The sequence below is a fragment of the Lemur catta genome, chromosome 15, assembly GCF_020740605.2.
Source record: "Lemur catta isolate mLemCat1 chromosome 15, mLemCat1.pri, whole genome shotgun sequence".
Classification (NCBI taxonomy): domain Eukaryota; kingdom Metazoa; phylum Chordata; class Mammalia; order Primates; family Lemuridae; genus Lemur; species Lemur catta.
This window is the reverse complement of record NC_059142.1, coordinates 24,599,134-24,620,950: the sequence shown is the minus strand read 5'-3', so window position 1 is coordinate 24,620,950 and position 21,817 is coordinate 24,599,134. Positions and strand designations below refer to the sequence as shown.

General features: G+C 37.7%; 1 protein-coding gene across 7 annotated transcripts in view; it reads left to right on the top strand.

Moving 5' to 3' along the window:
- TADA2A (transcriptional adaptor 2A) overlaps window positions 1-21,817 on the top strand; it is a 47,625-nt gene that overhangs the window by 725 nt on the left and 25,083 nt on the right. For 2 of the 7 annotated variants that reach the window (XM_045525542.1, XM_045525546.1), the window contains exons 2-7: window positions 1,482-1,607; window positions 7,825-7,931; window positions 9,505-9,564; window positions 17,292-17,383; window positions 19,308-19,465; window positions 21,113-21,201. In XM_045525542.1, the coding sequence (XP_045381498.1) occupies window positions 1,583-1,607; window positions 7,825-7,931; window positions 9,505-9,564; window positions 17,292-17,383; window positions 19,308-19,465; window positions 21,113-21,201 (531 nt within the window). In that variant the 5' untranslated portion in view covers window positions 1,482-1,582. Of the gene's footprint in view, window positions 1-1,481; window positions 1,608-6,660; window positions 6,717-7,824; window positions 7,932-9,504; window positions 9,565-16,070; window positions 16,194-16,669; window positions 16,701-17,291; window positions 17,384-19,307; window positions 19,466-21,112; window positions 21,202-21,817 lie in introns of those variants that run through there. The other 5 variants (XM_045525544.1, XM_045525543.1, XM_045525545.1 and 2 more) reach the window with 5 other exon arrangements.

Sequence of the window (21,817 nt, the reverse complement as noted above, 5' to 3'; positions counted from 1 at the left end):
GATTCTGCGTATTGCAATATTGTGCTTTTTGACGTGGAGTATTTATCAGAGTGTATTCTACCCATCCTTTACATGACCATCTGTATTTGAAATGACACTGCTGTTCATTACCTGTAAGACATTGTGCAAGTACTACAACCTTTCAGAGCTTCTTTTCCTTTCAAAAGGCAGCTTGTCTCAGAAGTTTGTGAGGATTAGAAGATAATCAACCAGTACCTGGCATATGGCAAAAGTTCAGTAAATATTGGCCATTATTTTATTAGTGGGTACATGATACACTCTTGCCTAGACTCATTTTCCTTCAAAGACCACCTTTGCTTGGGATTACAGGAAGACCCACCCCACTCCAAAAAAAAAAAGTTCATTGACAGCCGTGTTATCTGAGTGTTGCATACACTTAATGATGAATTATTCCCCAAGCTAGAAATATCAGGGTGAAAGAAGTCACTTCAGGAAAACTAAAAGTGAATTAACATTTTGTAGAACTAACAGTTATTTGTTCACTACATTTGTGTTTATTGCATTTCTCCCGTGTGCTTGGCACTTTAAAAGCATACAGATTTGTACTGGATGTGTTCTGTGCTTTAATTTAGTCTAGAAGTGGGAAAAAAATACATGTTCAGAAGTAATCCTCACAAAGTAGAACGTGAAAAATGCCAGAAAAGACAGATAAAAAGCTATGGATGCATAAAATAAAGAGGGATGTTTCTTGATTTAGTGTGAAGTATTAATATGATTTCATGTGTGCCTTTAAAGAAGATACTTGGTACATTGTACTGTACATACCTATTATGTATTTGTTGAAAGGGTAAATTAACAAACAAGTTTATGCTGTAATAGATAGGATCCAGTAATGGAAACTCATTCAGATTAAAGTTTTATTAGAGAAGTGAGAGAAGAGCTCAACAGTTGGGCCACCTGGGGGTAGGGATCTGAGCAGCCAGAACTCCTGGCCCAAATTCTTTGACTAGTAAGTGACTGAGCTCCAGCTGCCTTCTGTCCTGCATGTCTTGCTCAAGATCCAGATTTCTGGAAGAAGAGATGTGGTTGCTTTAGCTTCTTTGGGGGCTGGAGGATGGGGTATTGTGATTGACAACCCCAGCAGTACCATATGAAATGTGGGAAGGTCAGTTCCTCAAAGGAAAGAGGGCTAAGGAGGGAAGTGACGCTAGGCAGAGAAAGCCAGCAGTTGTTTATTAGAGATATATAGCATTTATAGAGGGTTTACTATGGGCCAGGTACCATGCTATATTATTTATATGTATTAGGATATGTGATTATGATATTTAATTCTCACACAGCTCTGGGAGGTAGTGTTATACTCATTTTACAGAGAAGTAAACAGGTTTATAGAGGTAAAATAATTTGCTCAGCATTTACAAAGCTAGGATGTGGTAGAGCTAAGTATGTTGTATATCTTCTCTTTATTTTGTCCCTTTGAATTATTTTCTGACCCATGTGCCACTTTTGTTTGTTCACAGAGAGTTATCAAGCTTTGGTGTATATGTGTTGGCCAGTTCTGAAATCTTGAAGAAGCTCTGCACTGAGGAAGATCAAAGCAGCAGTCTTTGCCAATTAGGGAATGGACCGTTTGGGTTCCTTTAGTAGTAAGTACAGTGGGAACAAGTCTCAGGTGAATATTAATAGCAAACTGAAGTGGAAGTTGATCCAGGAAGTTGATCTTTGAAGTTAAGTAGTAAAGTCCTGTGAATCTGATCCTAAAGGAATTACAAGAGTTTCAAATCAGGCCGGGCATGGTGGCTTATGTCTGTAATCCTAGCACTCTGGGAGGCCGTGGTGGGAGGATCACTTGAGCTCAGGAGTTTGAGACAGCCTGAGCAAGAGCAAGACCCCTGTCTCTACTAAAAATAGAAAAAATTAGCCAGGGGTGGTGGCTCCCCGCTGTAGTCCCACCTACTCAAGAGGCTGAGGCAGTAGAATTGCTTGAGCCTGGGAATTTGAGGTTGCTGTGAGCTAGGCTGACACCAGGGCACTCTACTCTTTCAAAAAAGTAAAAAAAAGAGTATTAAATAAAAATAAAATCAACCAATGCTTACTGATTGCCCACTGAACACATGACACAAACATATCACCCTGGGTCTTAGAAGAAAACAAAGCTAAGATGGACCAGGCATAGTATGGTTAACCTGTAGTTAGACTTGGGATTTCTCTTTAAAACTAATAATATGCTTCAAGTACTTTGAGAAGAAATAATGTCAGTGATAGCCTGGAATGGTGGTGTATACCTATAGTCCCAGCTCCCTTATTTACCTATTTATTATCAGTATATAGACACATGAATTCCTATTTTTTCAATGATTTATGATTTATTAATATACTTAATTATTTAGGTCCTCAGATTATTCCACATTTGGCCACAGGGAGCCCCTCCAAATGGGCACCTGCATCTTTGTCACATCTTTTTTTTTTTTTTTAGCATCTCCTTCCTTTTTTGGTATAACTAAATGTTCCAGGTGCATCTTTTACCTCCCCTGCCTCAGTCCTAGAATGAGCCACTTCTCTGAGGAGTCCTGGTCCTTTCAGAGAGTAATAATGTCTGACCGACATCTTGTCAGTCCTCATTGCCAAGACTATCTTTGCATCTTGGCCCTTTTGGCCCATAGAACTAGGAGATACGTGCATGTATATGCTATATACATACATATCAATATACATACCTATTTGTGTACACATTTATGTATGCATACATGTACTTTTTAGAAATCATAGTTCACATTGATACCTTCAGTTATCTTCCCAGGCTTTTCTTCTTGTCTTCCCTAATTCCTTATTCATGTTTCTTCTTCGACAGTAAGAACTCTGGCTCCCAGCCACATCAACACATTTACTCATGTGTTCAGTCTTCCAAAATTATTTCAGAATTACTTGGTACATATCACTATGTAAAACAGACCTACTTCCAAAAGCTCGGGATTTATTTGCAGTCCTTTCCTGTATCACCCAATACTGAAGGTATATTGTGAAATGTTCATAAGATACTTGGAGTGATTTTTTTTTCTTTCTCAATGTGATTATAGTATTCTTCTGAAATACTATTTGTTGGGTACTCCTGTTTCGTTTTGCTTTCAACTTTCCTTCCCCATCTTTACTGATTTATTTTTTAATATGTAGAGCATAAATGTGGTTCCAAAAATCAAAACTCTGCAAAAAAATATATTTGGAGAAGTGTGACTCCCTCCTGTGTCACTTTTTTTTTTTTGAGACAGAGTCTCGCTTTGTTGCCCGGGCTAGAGTGAGTGCCGTGGCATCAGCCTAGCTCACAGCAACCTCAAACTCCTGGGCTTCAGCGATCCTACTGCCTCAGCCTCCTGAGTAGCTGGGACTATAGGCATGTGCCACCATGCCCGGCTAATTTTTTCTATATATATTTTTAGTTGGCCAGATAATTTCTTTCTATTTTTAGTAGAGATGGGGTCTCGCTTTTGCTCAGGCTGGTCTCGAACTCCTGACCTTGAGCGATCCTCCTGCCTTGGCCTCCCAGAGTGCTAGGATTACAGGCGTGAGCCACTGTGCCCAGCCCCTCCTATGTCTCTTCCACTTCATTCCAATACCCCTTCCCCAACCTCTTGTATTAATAGTTATCCAAGTTCATTGTTTCTGGTTTATTTGTCCTTTAGTTCTTTTTGCAAAGATAAGAGGCCATAGTTTTTCAATATTCTCTCATTTCTTACAGGAAAGATAGCATACTATATGCTCTTTTGCACTTTTTTACCCCCACTTAACACTATCTCCTGGAAATACTATATTAGTTTATAGAAATTATCTCCATTCTTTTTTTATAGTTGCATAGTACTCCATTGTGTGGATGTACGATTAGTTTATTCAAACGTTTGCTAATGCTTAGACATCTAAGTATTTTGCAATTACAAATAGTATTTCTTTCTTTCTTTCTTTCTTTTTTTTTTTTTTGAGACAGAGTCTCGCTTTGTTGCCCCAGCTAGAGTGAGTGCAGTGACGTTAACCTAGCTCACAGCAACCTCGAACTCCTGGGCTTAAGCGATCTTTCTGCCTCAGCCTCCCGAGTAGCTGGGACTACAGGCATGTGCCACCATGCCCAGCTGATATTTTCTATATATATTTTTAGTTGGCCAGATAATTTCTTTCTATTTTTAGTAGAGACAGGGGTCTCGCTCTTGCTCAGGCTTGTCTCGAACTCCTGACTTTGAGCAATCCACCCGCCTCGGCCTCCCAGAGTGCTAGGATTACAGGTGTGAGCCACCACGCCTGGCCTACAAATAGTACTTCAGTGTATAACCTTGGAAATGTGTATTTTTGGAGGTGTATATTCAGGGTAAATTCTTAGAAGCGAGATTGCTGGGTCAAAAGATAAAAGCATGCATAATTTTGTTTAGATGCTACTAAATCTCCTCTGTAGGAGTTGTACTATTTTGCATTCCCACCAGCAATATATGTGAATGCCTAGTTCCCCACAGCCCAAGTAAGAAAGTTTATCGTCAAGCTTTGGAATTTTTGCCTATCTGATGGGTGAGAAATTATGTCTCAATATAGTTTTAACTTTTATTTCTCTTTTTATGGGTAAAGATAAACATTTTTTCATATCTAAGTCCTTTTTAAAATAGAGACAGGATTTTGCTCTATTGCCCAGGCTGGAGGGCAGTGGCACAATCATAGCTTACTGTGACCTTGAACTCCTGGGCTCAAGCTATTCTGCCACCTTAGCCTTCTGAGTATCTAGGACTGCAGATGTGCACCACCATGTCTGGCAAATTTTTTTTTTTTTTTTTTAGAGATAAGAGTCTTGCTGTGTTACCCAGGCTGGTCTTGAAATCCTGGGCTCAAACAGTCCTCCCACCTCAGCCTCCCAAGTGCTGGGCTTACAGGTGTGAGCCACTGTGCCTGCCCCTCATTTTTATGTCTCTCTTTTTTCCCCCAAATTATCTCTTTGTGTCTTTTGCAGTAGGATTTTTGGTCTTTTTTTCCTCCCTCTCAATTTTTAAAAGTTCTTTGTATAGTAAGGATTTCAGCCCTTTATCTCTGATGTGTTTGCAAATATTTTCTTTGTTTACTTGATTTTTTACTTTGTTTATGGTGTTCTTGCCAAAAAAGAATTTTTTTTAATGTAGCCAAATTTATTAACCTTTTGTTGCCTCTGGCTTTTGAATGATGGTAGAAAAGCCTTTCTCTACTCCTAGATTATAGAAAAATTCTGAAATACCTTTTTGAAAGACAGTTGGGTTCTAGGTATCAAAAACCTCAGCAACTCCCTGTACACACAACAATTCTAGTTTTAGAAAAATAATATTTCCTGAGGAATAGATGTGAAATGTTTTGCATATGAAGATCTCAGCATTGTTTATAATAGTGAAAAATTGGAAACAACATACATGCCCACCAGTAGGGAACTGGTTTGATTACTTGTTTTCAACCTTATGAGACCCAGTGATTTCTTTTTATAATATATATATTTTTTATTTATTTTTAGAAATGGAGTCTTGGTCTGTCACCCAGGCTGGAGTGCATTGGTGCAGTCATAGCTCACTGCAGCCTCCAACTACTGGGCTAAAGCTATCCTCCCACTTCAGCCTCCCGAGTAGAGTAGGTAGGACTACAGACATGAGCCATCACGCCTGGCAATCTTTTTATAATATTTTAAAATCCCCTTTTACTATTTGGAAATGAAATACATAGATTATATACATGATTTGAAAAAATAAAAATAATAATGCCCTAACTATAATAAAAGAGATAAAAGAGAATTAATTTATAATGAAGTGATACAATTCAAAAATAATAAAATGCATATCTCAATATGTTTAGACATGATTACGATAGAAGACATAATGACTTAAGCAGCCAAATGCTTCTACCCATATGTTGATGTGCATCTTGCAACTATAAATGCAGAATGATTCAGTTGTGTTGTATTGGTGACTAAAAAATACCATAAGGTTGAATAACTCCTGGTAAAGTTCTGAACAAAACAAAATACAATCTCTCCTCTAGGATTACATGTAATTGCCTTACTGGAAATTTCAGTGTATATTGAAACTGTCAAAAATGTTTTGTTCTCTATATAATATAGAATTAGGTTCTAGGTCATGTAATTAGGAGGTTTTTCATCTACTTCAATGTCTAATGGGACATTTGAAAGTTGTGCAGGACACAGGTCAATTTCTTGTTGTTTAGGAATGTCTTCAGCATTGCAGGATATCTAGAATCCCTAGCCCTGCCTGTAAAATGCCAGTAGTGCTCCTTAGTCATTGTGGCAACAAAAAAGCACCTCCTGAGATTTCTAAAGTGTCTCTTTAGGAGGGTAGTTGAGAACCATTAGGTTAGATAAATGATACAATGGAATATTATTCATCCATTAAAAAGAACAAGATCTGTGCGTACTGTCATGAGTAGATGTCCATAATACATTGTCAAGTAAAAAAAACAAGGTACAAAACATCATGTATAGCATCCCACTTTTGTTAAATATTTACACATAAACATAGAAGGCTGCAAAAATATTTTTCAAAATGTTACTAGTGGATGACATTCTTTATACTTTTATTGTCTGAAATTTTAAGAACTGTAAGTTGGATTACTTTTTTGCAAAATAATTGCGTCTTGACATAAGGGTTTAAAACCTCTGGTCAGTAGCCAATGCTTTTTTTTTTTTTTTTTTTTTTTTAGGAAAGTTTGAGGAAGGAGGAGCAAGCTTGTATCATTAACAGGAAGTGAGGAAGAGGGTAATTTGGCAAAAATTGGCATCTAATACTTAATATAAAACAATTTTTGTTCTTCCATGTTAAAAGTTAAAATGGGAGAAGTGAAGTAGCTGCTGTTTCCTATATTTAATTTGAAGCTACTGCCAGGAGCACCTTTCTTCTTTCTGTTATTTTCCTCCATGTCTTTATTTAAAAACAAATGAATGATAATCACCATTTGGAAGAGAGAAAAGTGCCTTGAAGAGTGTTTCTTGGACTTTAGGGAGGAAAATGCCATTAAAGAATGTGAGAAATCCTGCCCTGGGCTGAACAAATTGGATCCGTTCATCTACCTTAAAAGACTTTCTTTACTTAGACTCTTGTGGTTGATTATAGGGAACAATTTTGCTAGGTTGTCCTGACTCTAGAGAGGCAGAGTTTGAGGCATCTGGGACACATATATCTGCATTTTTATGACTTTAGGGAGTTTGGATAGTTCTCCTTGCCTGAATATTTTGGAGGGATACTATTGTCTTTGGAACTGGAAAAAGGTTTGCTTATGCTCTGTGCTTATCATGGGAGAAAGGGAGAAAGATTTCCTGGGTCTAAATCCCAACTAAAATATCAAGTATATCCCAAGACACACATATTTGAAGGAGTTTTCTTTTTTTTCCCCAACTTATGAAAATTTTCAAACTTATAGGAAAGCTGAGAGAATAGTACAGTGATTATTTGTATGCCTACTACCTAGTTTCAGCAATTGTTGACATTTGTCAGATTTGCTCTATATGTATGTGTTGTGCAGGTATGTGTCCATTTTATCCTCCTGGAAAAATAAGTTGCCAGTATTATGAAACTTCTAGTTTAAAAATCTGTGTTTGTAAATTTCTCTGGGAGGGCCATACTACTTACATACTGTTTGAAATAGTGAGTACACTATAAGAAGAAACAGTGCTGCTCTGAAGTATTAATAAAAAGCATAATTTTTGCTTCTCTTTATTTGGGATGAGCTCATCTTGTTTCCATGAACTTTTCAAGGCACCTTAATACCTGCATAGCCATTTGCAGATTTTTACCTTTTTGCACTTTAGCGCCAAGATAATCATAAGATTATTTTGAAGCTGGTGTATTTGTTTTCTCTCTGTTCTAGGTGATCCTTCTGATAAGCCACCTTGCCGAGGCTGTTCCTCCTACCTCATGGAGCCTTACATCAAGTGTGCTGAATGCGGGCCACCTCCTTTTTTCCTCTGCTTGCAGGTAACTTGCTCATGCTTTCCTCTCCTAGTCTAGTTTTATGATATAGTAATTCAGAGACTACTATAGATTGCTCAGGAGAACCACACCTTATTAAATCAATTCTTTCCAATCAGTCTTCCGTTACACATTTTACCAGTGAAAAGGTGGGGAGCAGAGCAGATGGATCATACGGACTGTTGATTATTCCACAACTGTGTATCAACCTAATGCTTAACACTGTTTTTGTAAGTAAATTTAAAGTATTAGGATTATAGGAAAGAGAACTGGAGGATTATTCCTTTTCATGACTCTGTTTTCCTGAAGAGTGAGCTCTGTACAGGTGACAAAGGAACAAACCATTTTGTTGATAATAATGGTAGTAATAATGCTAATTATAAGTGCTTACTCTGTGCCAGGCACTATATTGAGTACATTATATGAATTAACCCTTAAATCATCACTACAATCATGAAGTAAGTATGATTAGACATTTTATAGATGAAGAAACTCAGGCCAAGAGAGGTTAAGTATCTTGCTCAAGGTCACACAGCAAATACTCTTATTTTATCATATCCAAGATAATATTGATTATAAGAAGCATCCCAATTTCAGAAGTGTTAAAATATAAAAATGGCTAACGAAAGTTGTGATATACCTTTTTTTTTTTTTTTTTTTTTTTTTTTTTTTTTGAGATAGAGTTTTGTTCTGTTGCCTGGGTTAGGGTGCCATGGCATCAGCCTAGCTCACAGCAACCTCAAATTCCTGGGCTCAAGTGATCCTCCTGACTCAGCCTCCTGAATAGCTGAGACTAGAGGCACACACCACCATGCCCGGCTAATCTTTTCTATTTTTAGTAGAGACAGGGTCTCACTGTTGCTCACTCTTGGTTGCAAACTCTTGAGCTCAAGTGATCCTCCCACCACGGCCTCCCAGAGTGCTAGGATTACAGGCGTGAGCCACTGCCCCCAGCCATATACTTTCGATTATAAGATGAATCCTGATTTCAGAGTTTTAAAATACGAAAAAATATGTCTTAAAATTGCTGAAATTCAAATTTAGGCAATCTGATTCCAGGGCTTGTGTTCTTATCCAAGAAGGAGTTGTCCTAGGAAAGTCTTTTTTTCCAGACTTTTTTCTGTGAGGACCACTGAAAAGCTGTGATCATGAAAATACCATTCTTTGCAGCTGTAGATATGATTAAATGAATTCTTAAAAACTTTTCACTAGGCCAGGTGCAGTGGCTCACACCTGTAATCCTAGCACTTTGCTTGAGGCTGGGAGTTCAAGACCAGCTTGAGCAAGAGCAAGACCCTAGCTCTGCAAAAATTAGAAAAATTAGCCAGGTGTGGTGGCATGTGCCTGTAGTCCCAGCTACTCAGGAGGCTGAGGCAGAAGGATTGCTTGAGTCCAGGAGTTTGAGGTTAAAGTGAGCTATGATAATGCCACTGCATTTAGCCCAGCCAATAGAGCAAGACCCTGTCTCAAAAGAAAAAAGAAAGCTTGTCACAAGAGTACCCACAAACCAGTCTTCTGTCCTTTAATAAAACATTTTGAAAAGGTAGCTTTTGGTAACTTAGTTTTTCTTTCTTTGCAGTGTTTCACTCGAGGATTTGAGTATAAGAAACATCAAAGTGATCATACTTATGAAATAATGGTAATGATGAAGTTGTTGGGAATTTATGTTCATTTTATGTTCAAAACTAATGGGAATTAGTTTTTCTTTTCTTCATGTCCAAGTGTCTTTCTCTTTTCTCTTTTCTTCTGAATTTGGTCGTCATTATCCACTAAGTTTTTTAGGGTTTTGTGGACCTACTAAGGTATTTAAGTACAAAAATAGTTTTATGTACTCAGATTTTTGTTTCACATTTAGAAGGTATTTAAAGGAAATACTATTTGAGATATTGATATGAGAATAAGAGGTATGCTACTTTTTAAGTTTCTTGATAAACATGTAGCCAATGTGTTGTCCCTATGTGCTAATAGTATTTTTATGTGGTTCATGTGGGCAATGGTTAAGTTTATGTCTGGCACTCCATTCCTCTTCCTTGGGAAAATTAGTTACTCTCTGAGAATTAAGTTACAAAATGAACACAGGGAATGAGTTAATACGTAAAATCACTGAAGAGGCAGACTGGTTTATAAACAAGAGCAAGACTTGGCTATAATTTGATTGAGTGTATTGCCACCTCTAAAGAAGGAATGAGAATGTTGGTAGTATCCTTCCAAACCCTAGATGGTTTAATGAGCCAAAATGAATATCTAGTCTGCTTGATAGTTATGTATTCTTTTTTTTTTTTTTTTTTTGAGACAGAGTCTCGCTCTTTTGCCCTGGCTAGAGTGCCATGGCGTCAGCCTAGCTCATAGCAACCTCAAACTCCTGGGCATAAGCAATCCTTCTGCCTCAGCCTCCCGAGTAGCTGGGACAACAGGCATGTGCCACCCTGCCCGGCTAATTTTTCTATATATATTTTTAGCTGTGCATATAATTTCTTTCTATTTTTTTAGTAGAGACAGGGTCTCACTCTTGCTCAGGCTGGTCTCAAACTCCTGACCTCAAGCGATCCTCCTGCCTCAGCCTCCCAGAGTGCTAGGATTACAGGCATGAGCCACAGCGCCCGGACGATAGTTATGTATTCTTTAAGATAGTTTTGTCAGTTATCAAAACATATTAAACATATAACCAAATCTCCTGGTTTACCAAGCAGTTTTCTGACATTTGGCTTCCTGTGTAGTTTTTCTTATAGGAAAGAATGCTGGCTGTCTTGATAATAATAATTTCACATTATAGGTCAATCTGTATTAGTTTTCTGTTAACTGCTATAACAAATTATCAAAAATTAAGTAGCTTAAGATAACACAAATTTATCTTACAATGCTGTAGGTCAGAAGACCATTAGGTTCAGCTCATTTGTTCCAGGTTCCACAGGCTGAAATCAAGGTGTTGGCTAGCCTGGGCTCCTACCTGGAGACCCTAGGGGAGAGTCCATTTGGCTTGTTCAGGTTGTTGGCACAATTCATTGCCTTGAGGATGTAGGAATGATGATGCTGTTTTCCTTATTGACTATTGGCCAGGACTTGTTCTCAGCTTCTAGAGGCTGCCTGCATTCCCTGGCTCTTGGCCCCCTTCCTTCAGCTTCAAAGCCAGTAACATAGGAAGTCCTTGAGGGTCATTAATGAAATGCTGGGAATCTTTCTAACCTCTCCTGTGCTGAATCTCTCTGGGTGACTTTTCTGCCTTCCTCTTCTACTTTTAAGGGCTCTCATGTGATTACATTGGACCCATGTGGATAATTCAGAATAATCAGCTGATTAGTAACCTTAATTCCATCTGCAAAGTCCCTTCACAGTAGTACCTAGTTAGTGTTTGATAATCAGGGGACAAGAATCTTAGGAGGAGGAGGAGGAGAATATCTTTTGAGTTCTGCCTACTGTAGCACTGTAGTGTATTTACTTCAATCTCTTTAAAGTTTAGAAAGGGTGAATCAGCTTCTCTGAGCCTGATCATCTGTGGGATCCTCTTAAAATGAGTTTCTGGGCTTGTAGTACGCAGAGTCAGATTCTAGACCACGATGAATCAAAGAAGAGCTACTTAGAGTTCTTTGGGAGCTAACTGACTAGCCATCCTTTATCCATCTCTAAACACTTTTGGTATTTTAAAGAATGTCTTCACTAATTATAAGGCCTGGAGTAAAAATGTTTTTCCCTTTTATTAATTGCAGAATGAATGAAGGTATAGTGGAGTGTGGTCAAAGTAGCTGTGGGCTTGAGTTCATTTCCTCAAGGTTATTAGATCTTCAGAGAGCTGGTTTATTCTTTCCAAATTCATACAAGAATGTTTAGAGCCAGAATACAAATTTATTCATTGACATTGTGAAACAATTCCTTAAGGGGTAATTCAGTATACCTTGGGTAGTTTGATTGTCATGCTTATTCACTGTAGGAAAGCTGACCGTGAGCATTCTTTAGCTGTTCTGGGCAGAGTGTCTTCTGCTTAATCCTGAAAACGCTAAGTTTCACTCCACATCCACTTAATTCTGATTACATCATCTTTTTCTCACATATTCAACACCAATACAAACACATTTCAAAGTTCTGTCCTTTACTTTGGGGAGCTTTTGGAGGTTACTAATACATCCTTTCTTTTTTTGCTAAGTTTATCAATTCCCAGTGAACCTTTCCTTCTATAGGAATGATGACCAAATTTTGGCTTTCCACAGATGATGAAGACACTAAAAACTTGATTTTTTGCATTTGAAGCCTCAGATTGCTTTAAATGGTTTTTAGTACTTTTGTCATCTCACAGTGTTGTATTTTGGGGAGTTACTCATGCTATGGTAGGTGGTGCATTAATCAAGATTTCTGAATTCCGTGCCTATTTTTGTCTTGTAATTCTTAGAACCTTGAACAAGTCAAGGCAGCTCTTTCTGCCACACCCTTTATATCAGTGATTTTTAAACTTTTAGTGCATAAGAATTACCTAGGAGCTTCTTATAAATGTAGATTTCTAGGCTCTGCCTAGAAATTCTCCCTAGAGATTCTGGTTCAGTAGGGCTGAGGTTGTGTCCAGGCGTTGAATAATATTGATTCAATGTTAAGTAAAACTACCTTACACCTTTTTTTTCATGGTATAGAAAGTTTTTATTGTTTAGCTAACAGTAAAGTAGGTAAGGGATAATTAATATTCTAATATATAGTTTTAGAAATAGCATAGTCTCTTCAACTAATGTGTGAGTTGTCATATTTACATGTTGCTATGGTACTTGTTAGATTATGAATTTAATATAGATGTAGACTCTGAAATTTCTCTCTTGGATCTCATAATATCTCATGTGCTAGGCATATTCCTAATACATGCTCAGATAAAAATTATTGCGTATTGGTAGGGTAATTTCACAAATCATGATAGGTTTTTTTGTCATTAACAAAAGATAAAACAATTTCCAAATTCCTGTTTAATCTAAAGGACTCCTGTGTCACTTTCTTTTTTTATTTCATTTTATTAAAAAAAAATTTTTTTTTAGATACGGGCTCTCTGTTGCCCAGCTGTACAGTGCTATAGTCATAGCTCACTGCGGCCTCGAACTCCTGAGCTCAAGCAGTCCTCTTGCCTCTGACTCTCAAGTAGTTGGGATTATAGGCAACTTTCTTTTTTTACTTTTTATTATAGAGAATTTCAGAGTTACACTAGAGAGAATGGTTTTGGTTGTCTATTGCTAGGTAATGGCTACCTCAAAACTTCATGGCTTAAAATAACAACCATTTTATTATCTCCCACAGTTTTTGGGTCTGGAATTCAGATCAGGAACAGTGAAGGTGGCTCTTGGCCTCCACATGATATGCTGAGGCTGGAAGTCCAAGAAGCTTTTTCTCATATCTCTGGCACCTCATAAGGGTGGCTTGAATTGATTGGGGGCTAGCTGAAACATCTTAAATGCCTGAGACGTGAGTTCTTCTCCAGATAGTCTTAGGACCACTCCCTCTCCATGTGGCCTCTTTACATGGTGTTTCCAGTAAGGAAGCTAGATTTTTTACTTGGTGGCTTGGGAGTACAAAAGTGGAAACTGCCAAGCCTTTGTAAGCAGGTCACAGTTCCAGCCACAGTTCCAGCCCATGTTAAATGGGAAGGGACCACACAAGGATATGAATTCTAAAAGTTTGTTAGAGGCCACCATCAACTACCACACATAGTAAAATAAATTTCCATATATCCATCTCTAGCTCTTAAAATTATGAAGTCATGGCCAATCTTGTTTTATCTAAACCTTCATCCCTCCAGACTATTTTAAAGTAAATCCCCCAAACAGTATCTCATTTCATCTTTAAATGTTTTGTTAGGACTCTAAGTAAGGCTAATAACTTTTCGCATTTCCCCAATCATCTCATAAAGGCTTAATTTTTAAACCCTGCCCCCTTTTCTGCCCCTGAAACAATCACTGTTGTTATTTTTATCAACATAAATTACTTTTGCATATTCTAGAACTGCATATAAGTGGGATGATACTATATGTACTCTTTTGTTTCTGGTTTCTTTCACTCTGTTTTTGAGATTTATTTATGTTGTGTTTATTAATAGTGTGTTTGCTACTAATCATTCCTTTTAGTTACAGAGTAATAGTCTGCTGTATGATTATAACAGAGTTTGTTTGTCCATGCTCCTAGTTTTTGTTTTTGTTTTTTTTATTTGAGATAGGGTCTTGCTGTGTTGCCCAGGCTAGTCTTAAACTCCTGGCCTCAAGTGAGCCTCTCACTTTGGCCTTCCAAGGTGCTGGGATTATAGGCATGAGCCATTGTGCCCAGTCTGAACATTCTTGAATAAGGCTATCTATATATATTTTCATTTTTCTTGGATAAATACCTAGGATACCTAGGAGTGGAATTGTTGGGTGCTTGGTCACAGAGTAAATGATTGTTTAACTTTTAAAGAAATGATTGAAAAGTTTTCCAAGGCCGGGCGCGGTGGCTCACGCCTGTAATCCTAGCCCTCTGGGAGGCCGAGGCGGGTGGATCGCTCGAGGTCAGGAGTTCGAGACCAGCCTGAGCGAGACCCCGTCTCTACTAAAAATAGAAATAAATTATCTGGCCAACTAAAAATATATAGAAAAAATTAGCCGGGCATGGTGGCGCATGCCTGTAGTCCCAGCTACTCGGGAGGCTGAGGCAGTAGGATCGCTTAAGCCCAGGAGTTTGAGGTTGCTGTGAGCGAGGCTGACGCCACGGCACTCACTCTAGCCCGGGCAACAAAGTGAGACTCTGTCTCAAAAAAAAAAAAAAAAAGAAAAAGAAAAGTTTTCCAAAGTGGTTGTATCATTTTATACCTCTGTGAACAACGTGTGAGAGTTCTGATTGCTGCTTCTGCTTGCCAACATCTGGCATTGTCAGTCTCATTCATTTTAACTATTTTAGTGGGTGTGGCATGTTTTTGTTTTTTACTTTTTGCAGTTTGTCTTAATTGAGATTCAAATAATGTTCCTACATTCCAATTTTCCAATTGGTTGAAATGTATCTTCTAAGTGGGCTCGCGCGCGCTCTCTCTCTCTCTCTCTCTTTTTCTCATTTCTTTTTTTTTTTTTTTTTTGGTCTTATTTTTTATGATTTGTTTAAAAAAATTTTTTAATTTTGGAATAATTTTAGATTTACAGAGAAGTTGCAAATATAGTACAGAGAGTTCCCATATAACCTTCATTCTGCTTCCCCAAATGTTAACATCTTATATTACAGTATACATTTGTCAAAACTAAGAAGTGAACATTGCTACAATACTAGTAACTAAACTATAGATTTTACTGAGACTTCTCCAGTTTTTCTACTACTGTCCTTTTCTGTTCCAGGCTCCAATTCAGGATCCTATGTTGCATTTAATCATCATGTTTTCTTAGTTTCCTTAAATCTGTGACAGTTTCTCGGGTTTTCCTTTTTATTCATAGCCTTGACAGGTCAAGAGTATTTTGAAGAATGTCCCTTAGTTTTGTCTTCATATATTTGCTATTTCATCATGATTAGATTTGGCTTATGGGTGTTTAGGTGGATGACCACAGGGGTGAAGTGTCTTCTCGTTGTATCATATTAGGGGTACATGACATCAGGGTGATTTAACACTAGTGATGTTATCAATAAAAGATGAACAGCTAGCTGGGCATGGTGGCACATGCCTGTAATCCTAGCACTCTGGGAGGCTGAGCAGGAGGATTGCTTGAGCTCAGGAATTCAAAACCAGCCTGAAGAAGAGCAAGAGCAAGATCCCATCTCTACTAAAAATAGAAAAATTAGCCAGGTGTTGTGGCAGGCACCGATAGTCCCAGCTACTCGGGAGGCTGAGGCAGGAGGATCGCTTGAGCCCAGGAATTGGGGTTGCAGTTGAGCTATGATGATGCCACTGCAGTCTACCCAGGGCAACAAAGTGAGACTCTATCAATCAATAAATAAAAAAATAAAAAATAAGTTAAAAAAATTCCAATCCTCCTTTTAATTTATGAGTTAGAATAATTCTATAGAAAAAAACTTCTCATTATCATCTGTGTGGTCACCCTGAGTAAAGTTTGTATAGGAAAGGTAGGATAAATGCTGATTATTTCCCTTTAGTTACTAGTTTTGCAAATGTGGCTTGGTTCTCTAGCGTCCTCCAGATATTTAAAATTTTTTATTTGTTTCAATTCTTTGCAGTTGTTATCCTTATTGATGCTCCAAATACTCCATTTTTGCTTAGTAGGAGTCTCTGCAAGTTGGCTTCTGTATCCTTTTGACGTGACCCTTATAGTCTGTCTTTGAGAACTTCTTTGCTTTAAAGTATGACAAAATGTTCTAGTCTGGTCTTGTTCATTTCCTGACCAAGACCTGGATCCAGCCTTTTCTTTAAGGAGCCCTTGTTCCTTTTAGTGGGAATAGTATTTAAAGACTGCAAACTGGGCAGTAGAAGCACTTATTGCTCCTGGCTTGGATCTTACATCTTTATCTTTTTCCCAATCCCAAAATTCCACTTTCCATTGATGGCAACATAATTACTAATTTGATATACCCCATAACATGTACACATATAGTAATCTCAGAATAACTATTAATATATCAGCACTATAGAAAACAGTTTAAGATTTTTTTGGCAGGTTTTTTTGTTTTTAAGTATATCTTAGAGATCTATACAATCAAATTATAGAGTTTTATGTATTTTATTTTATTTTTGTTTCTGTTTATTTATTTTTTAGAGACAGGATCTTGCTGTGTTCTCCAGGCTGGTCTTGAACTCTTAGGCTCAAGCAGTTCTCTTGCCTCAGCCTCTTGAGTAGCTAGGACCTACAGGTGCATGCCGCTATGCCTGGCAAAATTACAGTGTTTTAAAATCACTTGAATAGTTCTTTTCTGTGCAATTCACAAGTTTGTTACATTTTGCATTTATTTCTTATGATTCTAAAATTTAATAATGACGTATAATATTTATGTTTTCAAAGTCAAATCTACAAACATTATTCAGAGAGGTCTGAATAATGGTTGTATCTTTGTCCTCTCCTCTCCACCCTGTTGTCTTTCTCCCTCCCATAGGTAACCTTTCTTTTTATGTGTTGTTTTTTCTTCCACTTAAAATATACAAACACACACATATTTGTATTTCCCTTTTAGCTAAATGGGAGCATACTGTAATATGTATCTCTACCTTTTTGCTAAGTTTAAAACGTGTGTATTTCTGCATGAGTTGCATGGCATTTTATTGGAGTCCCTTGTAACTAATGGTAGAAATAGGGGTGGAAGAGACGGACAACTTACAAGAACCTACTTTAGGTACTTCTCAATACCATGAGAATGATGAATGTTTAGTTATAAACTAGTACTACAGTTGAGGTTCCTAGGTTCCATTTCTATCACTGTTCTTAGGCTCAGTTTTTTTCTCTTTAGACCTCAGATTTTCCTGTTCTTGACCCCAGCTGGACTGCTCAAGAAGAAATGGCCCTTTTAGAGGCTGTGATGGACTGTGGCTTTGGAAATTGGTAAGAGCTTGGTGTTAAGAGTTGCCCTGCTCTAGTGTGCTCAGAGAAGCAGCTACTTTTGAATGGTAAATAACGGGAGGAGCCTCAGAATGGGAAAGCATATGGTGCTTTCCTTTCAACCCATGATTTAGAAAAAAGTTCTCTTCCCCTCTGCACGCTATATTCCAGTGCTGAAAGGCTTCACAAGGGTATGGGATGTTTACTGGTCCATGACTGAGCAGCTTGAAAAGGCCACTTTGGATGTATTAACAATGGGAAGGTTGGTTGTTCCTTTCTGAATTATGGGGAAGTTTAGATTTATTAGTTATTGCACTCTTCTGATTTTATGAATTTTTCTTGGCTACAGATGCCCTAGTCATTTAAGTGAATCAGACTTCAGGTAAATGATCATAGCTTACCTAAGATTCAAGTCCCACAGACTTCCTCATAGCATTCTCTGTTTTTAGCTTTCAAACACCTACCTTAGTCCAAGCTTGGCGAAAGTGAATAGCACTCATTGCTGTTGTTGCCTTAGGGGTAATACCACCACTTTCATTTTTACCTTTTTGGGAGCACTTTCACACTGATGATTTATTTTGTGAACTAGACAACAGAGGCATTATTAAATGTATTTTGTTAACAAAGAATCTGAAGCTTAGAGAGTTAAAATGATTTCTCATGATTACATGGCTTATTAATGAAGGACTCTTAATTGGATCCTCCCTGCCCTGACTTGCTAGTGTATATAATCTTTCCTGGTGTTCATCAGAATACCCTATGTTGCTTCTATTATGTACAGGGCCCTGAAGAACAAGACCTAGTTCAGTTCACATTTTGCTTGTATCCATTCATTCAGCATTTATTAAGCATCATAAAATATTGTGTACAATGGAGAATACCAGAGAAGATAGAAAAATGATCACTTATGAGGAGCTTGCTCGTCATCTTTGGCCTAGTTTTTCATTCATTTCTTGCCAGTCTAACTCTCTAAAATAGGCTAATCCTCCCTGTCCTCTTTCCTTCTTAACAAAGACCACAAAAAAGACTGTAGCGTATCTATCCACTGTGGGTAAGACAATAAGTTTGGTGATGAGGTGCTGGAGTTAACAATTAAGAATGCATCTGGTCCCCACGAAGCTTGTAGTTTAGTAAGGGAATTAAAATATATATACAGATGATTGAAGTACAGAAAGCAGAGCACAATGAGAAGTACAGAGCCTAAGGAGAAGGGCAACTGAAGTGCTGTGAAAGAGAGAGCTTGAGGAGGGGACTTCGAGAGATTTCACTTCTGACTCTCCGTCTCTCTGTCACCTTGGCTAGGAGTTGGAGATCTTGAATATAAATTCTGGCTTTGTCACTTACGAGCTTTGTGTTCTTGAGCAAGTCTGTTAATCCCTTTGGGCCTCATTTTTTCTTCTTTGAAATTGAGATAGTAATAATACCCACACCACAAGTATAATACTAGGATTAACGTAAGTATGTTGTGAATGTTTCTAGCTCAGTGCCTGGCATATTGTAGGAGCTCTAGTAAAGAAGTGTTTGTTTATGGGAAGCATTTTGTAAACTATAAAACATTACACAAAAATAAAACTATGCTTATGTACATTTTGAATGTTCTGAAATGGCTTCTTACATTTATAGCAATTCTTTCCCTAGGGCCTAGTTCATAGGGAAATTTACAGATTTTCTAGTCAACTTCCTTTCTTTTAGTGGAAAGGAAAGGACTTTTTAGTGATTGTTGCTGTATCAGGATTTAGAGCATCAGATTGCACCAATCTAGGTTTTATTAGTCTCATTGTTCCGCTGATATTGTCATGATACCACTTTTGGAGGTATCAGTACAGATGTTATATGGATGATTTATAACACAGAAAGAACAAACGGTACTTTTACTATTACGTATAAATGAAAGCACTACTGCCTCCTTTTTCCTGTACTCCTCTAGGCAAGATGTAGCCAATCAAATGTGCACCAAGTCCAAGGAGGAGTGTGAGAAGCACTATATGAAGCATTTCATCAATAACCCTCTGTTTGCATCTACCCTGCTGAACCTGAAACAAGCAGAGGAGGCAAAAACTGCTGACACAGCCATTCCATTTCACTGTAAGTGCCTCTGTATTTTGATGAGAGATATTTAGCTCTTCCTTGGGCCCTGTTTCAGTAGCAGATAAATAGTGGTTTGATGACTTGAACAACTAACAAGCTTGTGGAAGATAGGAGGAGTTAGCATGGCAGCTGATGAGAGTCAGGGCCATAATGTGGCAAGGAGGGAACATAGATCCCAGGGGTCAGTTCTATACAGGACTTCAAAGTGCCTGAAGCCAATGTGTAGTTCCACCCATTGTGAATCCCTTGAACATATCAATTAACTTTAATGCTTGCTTCTATAAAACGAGATGTCATAAAGGGACCAACCTTTCCATGCTATTGTGAATACAAGCCTTTTTGCAATCCCTTTGGGGAGTTTATGATCATACATATGAGTTGCTTAAGAGAATCCAATATTCAGCTCATTATTATTAATTGCCCTCTGTCAAGTTTAAGAAGCAGTTGTTATTTTTGTTCACTTGGTTGTAGCAATGATAGGCGAACTTTTTAATCTTATATGCCTGTGGGACCAGTGAGTCTTTTAATAAAACATAACCAAAAACATGATGAATTATAAATAGCCATCTTTCCTGAATGACTCCCAGAGGACAAGTAATGAGATATGAATCTTTTCCCTTTCCTTTTCCCTTTCCTCATACTCTCTAGAAATAGTTTTATAGATGACTAACTCAGAGATGGGTAATACTTCCTATTTTGATAGCACTTTGATGTTAGCACTTTGTTCTCAAATCTCTTGAACCATTGTTCCCAACAGTAACCCAGTGAGGTAGGCAGAGCAAATACTTTCGTTTTACACATGAGAAAATTCAGCATTTGGAAGGTTAAATAATCTGTGCAGGGTCATGGGACTATTATATATTAGAGCTAGGACTTAATTCTAGTTAACTTCCAAATCTAGTGTTTTTTTGTGTTTCTTATTGCCCTCTCAGTTGGATGAGTTTTGTAAATTGAGATTGGTTTTAAGGGGTCAGGGAGCTGAGGCTGACAAGGTAAATACTTAGGTTCTGTAATATTAAAAGAGCCAGCCATGGTTTTCTTTAATTTTTTTTATTATTTAATATTATTATCATTATTATTTTTTGACATAGGGTCTTATTCTGTTGCCTGGGCTAGAGAGCAGTGGCATTATCGTAACTCACAGCAACTTCAAACTTGCAGGCTCAAGCAATCCTCCCGGCTCAGCCTCCTAAGTAGCAGGGACTACAGGTGTGTTCCACCATGCCCAGCTAATTTTTCTATTTTCTGTAGAGATGGGATCTTACTATGTTGCTCAGGCTGGTTTCGAACTCTTGGGCTCAAGCAATCCTCTCACCTTGGCCTTCCAAAATGCTAGGATTATAGGTGTGAGCCACTGCGCCCTGTCTTCTTTCTTTTTAGGAAAGTGAAAATCAGGAAATTTCCCTGTATTTACTTAGAGAATTCCCTAAGTCTTAGTTTCCCTTTTTAAGAAATGTCTGTTTCCGTAATACTTTATTATCTTTTTCACTTTTCCCTTTATAAAAACCTTTTTAATTTTATTTATTTTCTCAGACACTGTCTTTCTCCAAACAAAAATATTTCAGAGTATAAGAACTATTTTTGTGTTGCTTTTTTATGCTAACATTTTATTAATTAACTTAGAAAAATTCTAAATTCTTCCAGCTACAGATGACCCTCCCCGACCTACCTTTGACTCCTTGCTTTCTCGGGACATGGCAGGGTACATGCCAGCTCGAGCAGATTTCATTGAGGTAGGAGAAACGTATTTTTAGCACAAGGTAGGAAAAACTTATTTTGTTTCTAATGAGGCTGTGTCTCTTACCCATAAGTTCCATACCACTAAAAGGAGATTTTCAAAGCACTGTAATTGATGGGGCCTTTAGGCAGCCACATTTTCTTGTATTTGAATACCTTTTGTCATTTGTAAACATTTTCACATGTGGAACAGTAAAAGTTGTTTAAATCAAGAACCTATTTCTTAAGTTGCGTCAGTGCTAGCTTCCACTTCCTTAGTAGGTATGAAATTTCTGCAGTCTGGTTCTCATTGCACACCTAGAGGGTTTCAACGTTGAACTATATCAGGGGTTGGCAGACTTTTTCTATTAAAGGCCAGATAGTAAATATTTTAGGTTTTGTAGGCCATAAAATTCCCATTGTAACTAAACTTTGCTATTATTGTGCAAAAGCAGCATGGATAATACATAAACAAATGAGTAAGCCTGTGTTCCAATAAAACTTTACAAAAACAGGCAGTGGGCTAGAATAGTTTGCTGACTCCTGAACTGTATCTACAAGTATATGAAGAATGATAAATGTATATAAAAACTATATGTTCCTCATTCAGCCATGAAATTAAAAGTCATGTGT